The following is a 7,142-nucleotide window of genomic DNA, read 5'->3' as shown; positions in this document are numbered from 1 at the left end:
CTTATTTTGATATAAAAATCGATAGGGGTAGGTCAGATAATCGTTACGAAATATAAAAGTGAAAATTTTATCGTTATTTTTCATTTTTCATAAATATAAATCATAAATTTTACATTTTTTTTTTATTAAAAAGCTCATTATTGCATCACGGTCATTTCGAAGACCGTGATGCAAAAAAAAAAAAGGAAAAAAAATCACAGTCAAAACGGAGAAAATCCAACTTATGTGAGTGTCAAAATCTCAGGATAGGACTTATTTAGTTCTATACCAACTACAAATATGCTAAAAGCCAAGTGCCCGTGGCTTGTATTTTGGGATTCAACTACGTCTGAAAACAGCGAAATTGATTGTGACATGCAACAAAATAGGCTTGACATAAACATTTAAAAAAATTTCTCTCAGAAAAGTTTCCTTTCCAAGAACTTGAAAAAGAAAAGGCAACTGCTATACTATGGTTACTATTGTGTAATTTGAAGATGATTATCACCATAGTTTCAAAGATATGACATTATGAAGATGGCTAATAAGGCGGCGAGCTGGCAGAGTCGTTAGCACACCGCGCAAAAAGCTTCGCGGTATTTCGTCTACCACTACGTTCTGAGTCCGAATTCTGCCTAGGTAACTTTGCCTTTCATCCTTTCGGGGTCGATAAATTAAGTAACAGTTGAGTACTGGAGTCGATGTAATCGACTATCCTCCTCCCCCAAATTTCAGGCCTTGTGCCTATAGTAGAAATGATTATAAAGATGGCTAATTATTCATTTAGGCCAGTTAGGCAAGATTTTGACCAATTCACTGAAATTTGGATGAATATTTTAGAAATGAAATATCAAAATGCTTTTTTCGGATGTTCTCCAAGTAAAAAGTACAGTAGAAATTACATTTGAATATTTTCAAAATTTCATAGTGATGCCTAGTAGCACCTGCTAACTCCACAATTTCTTTCTCACTTGTGATTCAAGAGAGCATTAATTTCAATCTATCAAAAACAACTATTTAATTATACAAGAAGTTGAATAATGTGAAAACATCGTAAGAGGGTATTTTCAAACACTTAAGGATAAAATCGAATATTACTTTCCATCGTTGACTGTATGGTCATTTCTCTGCATAAACAGCCTCTCATTGTACTAGAATGTACCATAAGTAAAGAATAGGTTTGATACAATCGCGAACATCAACTATAAAAATTGCGAACATATTCATTGGCTCACCAAAGAAGCTTACCTTGTCCTTAGATATAATTTCTGACCTGGATACGCTTTCGACTGTTTATCAACAGTAGTCCAAGTATTTTGTCTGTCAGAACTAAACTCAATTTTCAAGCCTGGAATTGCTGAATTGGCCTGAATCTGACCAAAACGATCAATACTATAATAGAAAAACAAAGAGACAAAAGCCAAAAAGTTGCCAATGACTAGGAGCATGAAAATAAATAATCTAATTGTTTATAGTGAAAACCACTTTTCTCAATGAAAATAGCTTCGTTTCGATTTCTACTTATATATTTTCATATCAATTACACCACAAATGTACAATGAATGAGCGTGAATCCTCACAACATTTCACTCGTTACTCATCAAATTTTTTAGGCTCTGTGCCTATAAAATAATGTTATACCACTTACTCAATACTCATCCGAATTTAAAGGTAACGTAATCCAAGGGTAGAGTAAGGAAATCCACAAGCATGGTAATCCAAATCAGTCGGAAGGACCTAGATGTGTCCGTGCGGAAAATAGTCAATTCAAATAAACGAATAATAAAATTAACAATAATAGATAACAAGAGGACGTGCAGAAGGAATGTATTAGTTTGACACTCAGTAAAAAGAGAGTTTTTGACGTTTCGAACATAGCTCTTCATCGCCAACAGCTCGAGCTGTTGGAAATTTCTTTTCCTTCTTTGTTTTTTTTTCTCTTTCTCCTTTCCGTTGAAGAGCTATGCTTGAAACGTGAAAAACTCACTTCTTTTACTGAGTGTCAAACTAATACATTCCTTCTGCACGTCCTCTTGTTGTCTGTTATTGTTAATTTTATTATTCGTTTATTTGAATTGACTGTATATATATATATGTGTGTGTGTGTGTGTGTGTGTGTATACGCACACACTCATGCACGCACGCACGCATGCACGCACGTACACACACACACACACACACACACACACACACACACACACACACACAAATTCACTGATCCAGAAATTGAACCAAGTAAACAGACACATCGAACACACGACACTGAACGTTTGTATTACAGTAATTCATAGGTAACAAAAATTAAGAGCTTCGAATTCAATTTTTTCATACCTAATGTTCTTTCTTACTTAATTAAAGGCACCCGAATGATACTAATTTCTTTATTAAGCCTACTGAAGAGGTTATCAGACTCCAGTTCATGCATCGATTATTTCTGTTGTTCTATATTGTAAGGTTGTTCCCAATTTATTATCTTGACTTTTTTCTAAAAATTTTAGTGATTTCTTCCTTTTTTTCCGAATTCATTCTACGAATTCGTAGGTAGGATTAGCCGGGATCAGTCCAATATCGAGTAAGCCTCGATCCTCTGTAAAAAAAATTCTTCTCAGTTTGTGAGCATAATTAAAGATACACCTGAAGAAGGTCAGCTAGTACAACGATCAAATTGTTGTAACTATAACAACTATGAAGAGGAAACCAGTGTATAATAGTAATTCATAATCTGAGAAATCTATTTCTTAAAATTCAGCTAAAATATAATAAGAAATGGGATATATTTGTGATTGTAACGGCGCAATAATTACTGCATTTCCATGATCTTTGTACAAGATCTTTCCTCAAAGATTCATGTGTATGATTCATGTGTATGCATCATGCATAGTTGGTGACGATTTACTGGGGCTAACCGTAGATTTCACAACATTGATACATCTCTCCGTGGATAGGAACATCAGTCTGTCTTCCAAGAAACTAACGAAACATTGGTTAATTATGCAGTACTTCCTTTCTTTTAGTACTTTTTTTTTATCTTGACTTGAAATAGGTACAAAAAGTTTAACAGACTTGCTCCTGCTGTTGAACTAGCTACTGTTTCTTAACAAGCCAAATTACAACCAAACAAATCTGTATCTACAAGAAAACCAACTTCTGGATCTCCCTCACTATATTGAGGATGGGTTTCAGAAAGGACGGATAACAAGATCCGTCTTTGTGGATCTATCTGCAGAATTGGACACTGTAAACCACCGTCTCCTCTTGAAAAAATGTTGAAATTGACGAAAGACTTGGTGCATACAAATCTCATTGGGGCGCACCTGAATGACAGGTACTTCTTTGTTGTTTTGAACAAAAAGCAAAATCGCTGACGGCGGCAACGGAATGGCTTACATCAAAGTATTGTGTTGGCCCCACAGCTATGTCACAGAAAACTAAATGGCTTATCTATACTGATGGTCTCTGTGTAACATCCCAAGAGAGTACATCTGAGGTAGTAGAAGCAAACCTTATCTCAACCCTAAATGAACTACTACTCTATTACAAACACAACCACTTGCGAAAACTCAAGTGGACTATTTTCATCTCAGGAATCATGAAACTAAGTGGCCTCTTAACACGAAATGATCTGGAACACCGCTGGAGCAATCTACCTATCTATTGCAGAATTGTGTTGGATCATATTCTCTTCTTAAGGGAGCACATCAAAAACACCAAATTGGAAGTTGGTTCTCGAAACAACATTCTACGAAAACTGTTCAACACCAAAATAGGGATCCACAGCACACACATTAAGATCTATAGCTCTGGCCTTGTGCTACTTCTCTGTAGACTATGCATGTTCTCTCTGGAATGGATCAATCCATGCAAGAAACTTAATCCAACGTTGAACAACAATCTGTCACTCCTCCATGGGCGTAAAACCCGGCCAAACGTCTGAAGCTTCTTCAGCTATGCTCAGCCCCTAACATCTCGAAAAAGAACCAGACTCCGTTCTTCAATTAACATGGGAACCCACTCCGCTGATGACCTCTCTCATGGGTTCAGTGACAGACATTCAACAACCTGAGAATGAGAAGAGGATGATCAAAAACTGTTTTAGTCTGATGGGGTCACAAGATTGGCCCAACTGACTGAGAATGTGGAGAGGTAGACCACACTGCTTTGTCTCTTTTCTTCTATTCAACCCCTGCAGCACAAAAGACTTTGCAGAGTTCAATGAAAAGGAAAAGATCTGTGTGAAGAAATGGGAAACTGCTATATAACTATTACGCTTCGATAAATTCAAAGAAATATTTGAAACATAAATTGTCTTTGTGGCGGGCAGTGTTAGTGACGAGATATAATTCTTAACTGAAATAGATGTATATTACACTGAAACAATGTAGCAGCTTTACGTACTAGGCACCAGGTGGCGGTACTCGATACGTGATTCCCATCATGTCCAAGCGATGTAATTCTTTGTAACCAACTGTAGATATAAACTCAGTAAAATCAGAAGTTTCGTTCAGTTGTTGAGTTCCAGTTTTCTCCCAGTCTGCTTCATGCCATGCTCGCTCTGCAGCTGCCAGTAATCTTGGGAAAAACATTTCAAAAACTTGTTCATCTGTTCTTACTGATTCGCTCCACACATTACACTGCAGACCTTGTTAAAAATATAAAGTGTTGATGAAGATAATAATGACGAAAAAAAAATGTATAACAGTAGGAAAGTGTTGGAAAAGAGGTCCATGAAACATTGAATGGCACTTTGGGAACTGCGAGCTGGCTAAAGTTAAAGAACTTGAAATTCCTTATGTCGACAAAAGCATGCTGGAGTAAGCGCAACTTATTTCCACTATAACTAAGAGCTGTACAGAAGTTTGTTGAGCTACATAAAGTAGCAAACAACTTTTCTTTAAAATGATTTTCTTTTCCTATGAGTTCTGACTTTTTCATTTAGCGTTTAACTGGAAAGCTGAACATTTCGTTTTGTTTTATATTATCATCACCTTAAACTTTCCATTAAATCATACGACTATATATTTTGTTTGTTTTGTGTTGTATAAGTCTACTGTTTTGTCCGTTCTACAGCTCGTCTTAAAATTATCGCTTCGTCAGAAGATCTCTTACACAGATAAAAAAAAGTTGCTACCGAATATTAGGACATGCCTTTGATGAGCATGAAGTTCTTTCAACTGGAGTCAAAACATTAAGACCAGTTTAAACCTGAGGTAAGTACCTTACAGAGGTTGACATAGAAACATTGCCACAAAATTTTGCATTCGAGAAACAATTCAAGGGATACGAACTTGGAAATACACCATTAAAGCACAGGATGTTATATTGAAAAGACAAAAACTGACAGATGTAACATTTTAATGAAGAGGACAGAAAATGAATTCACCTCGCCGCTGGCATCAAATGAGAAGTGACCAGTCGAGTCGAGATGAAAACGGCTACTAGTGATGAATGTCACCTCCTCCATGGAAGTCAAACCCAGCCAAACAATTGAAGCTTCTTTAGCCATGCCTTGCCTCCTAACATCTTGAAAAGGAACCAGACTGTAAGTTCTGGTCAGTCGAGACTAGATGCGTTGTTGTTGCTACTACGCCCTCTCCTCAGCCAAGATTGTAAGAAAAAGGTGGCAGTATCCATTGCGAAAGGGGTGAGATAGGCGGTAGGAGCAGGTGAGTGACAGGAGATAGTGGTGTTAAAACAATAGAGCGAGAGATATTGTGGTCGGAAAAGAAAGGGAAGAAACTGGCGGTAGGAGAGAGAGGGAGAGTGTGAGAGAGGAAGTGACAGGAAAAGAAAGGGAGAGAGGAGGAAGATAGATAGATAGATAGATAGAGAGAGAGTGAGGGAGAGAGAGTGAGAAAGGGAAGGGAAGAGAGAAAGAGGGAACAAAGGAAAGTCTGTAGCTGGGAAAAGCAAAGCGAAGAGATGACGACAGGAAGGGAGGTGATAGATTACTGCAGGATAGGCAGAAAGTGATATATGGAGTAATAAATAGATGGATAGATTGGGATAAATAGAAAGAGATTGATGGTCGTAGGTTAGAAAGCACAAAGTTATAAGAAAAATGAATACTGTTTTGTGTTTTTAATAATACTGAAAATAGTGTCAGCAAAGAAATTCACAAGAAAAATAAAAAGACAGACTTGTAGAAATCCGATCAGTTCATGAAAATTCTAATCTTAAGGCAATATTTGAAATTTCATAAACAACTTACCGATTATATTGTCAGGTTTGCTGAGTTTTTCACACAAGTTTCCGCTCGGCCCACACACACTTCTATGAGTTAGTTTTTCTCCATTTCGTTTCATATCGATGTTAGCGTAAATGTTTCCTGGTTGGAAACCAAAAGTTTTTCGGGTATCAATAAATCTTGTTGCCCAGTAATATCCTCTTTCTTCCGGGTCCGGTTCATATGGATGGTCAAAGTATAGATGAGTAGCTTGTGCCATCACAACCTGTCGATCAGTAAAGAGAGATAGATAGATGGAGAAAGAAAGAGAGAAAGAGAGAGAGAGAGAGAGTACTTCTATATTTTTGCCTAATTTGTTGTTTTTGTTATCGGTTATCCATTAACCAACCATAACAAACTCATGGCCTTTCAAAACAATAGATGACCAATTAAATTACGGGACAGACTATAACCCCCTCCCCACTTCCCGCAGGATTTCAGCCACTCGATAAACAAAAAGTAACGGAAAATAATAAAGTATCTTGATTAATACCCGGAAATTTATTACTTTTAGTACCGACTAATATCACAGGTATTAATATAAACTCTAACCCACTTATTGTGGACCGTTAACTCAAGCCCTCAATAGAAAACATATCGCATGTTTATATGTATATATGTAGTGAAACTAACACCTCGATCGCCATTACATACAAAACTACTATCGCCATTACATACAATCTTCTCATTTAAATATAAACAAACGCGGGCGTAGCGGAGAACCCATCTCCTTGTCATCACGTGACTGATTATTATTCGAAGCGGCAACTTCTTCGAACCGTTCCCGCCAGAACGCAAACTGACCAATCACGGCCCCTAATAAGGTCACGTGACAGAGTATTTTTCTGAAGCATTCGGGAGCCGATAATTCGCTATAAATAGAGCAACTCATACCCAGCAAATTAGTCTCGGTTCAGTTCTCTTTGAGAACTGTTCCGTG

At 37.1% G+C, this 7,142-nt stretch overlaps 1 protein-coding gene across 2 annotated transcripts in view; it reads right to left on the bottom strand.

Annotated features, from left to right (window-relative positions):
* The window catches only part of LOC106867497 (beta-hexosaminidase), a 53,203-nt gene that overhangs the window by 2,919 nt on the left and 43,142 nt on the right, over window positions 1-7,142 (bottom strand). For both annotated transcript variants that reach the window (XM_014912383.2, XM_014912399.2), the window contains 3 exons: window positions 6,188-6,428; window positions 4,375-4,618; window positions 1,228-1,371 (listed from right to left, as the gene is read on the bottom strand). In XM_014912383.2, the coding sequence (XP_014767869.1) occupies window positions 1,228-1,371; window positions 4,375-4,618; window positions 6,188-6,428 (629 nt within the window). The remainder of the gene's footprint in view (window positions 1-1,227; window positions 1,372-4,374; window positions 4,619-6,187; window positions 6,429-7,142) is intronic.

This window comes from Octopus bimaculoides, chromosome 18 (genome assembly GCF_001194135.2).
Source record: "Octopus bimaculoides isolate UCB-OBI-ISO-001 chromosome 18, ASM119413v2, whole genome shotgun sequence".
Taxonomy (NCBI): domain Eukaryota; kingdom Metazoa; phylum Mollusca; class Cephalopoda; order Octopoda; family Octopodidae; genus Octopus; species Octopus bimaculoides.
This window is presented reverse-complemented; position numbering and strand designations above follow the sequence as displayed.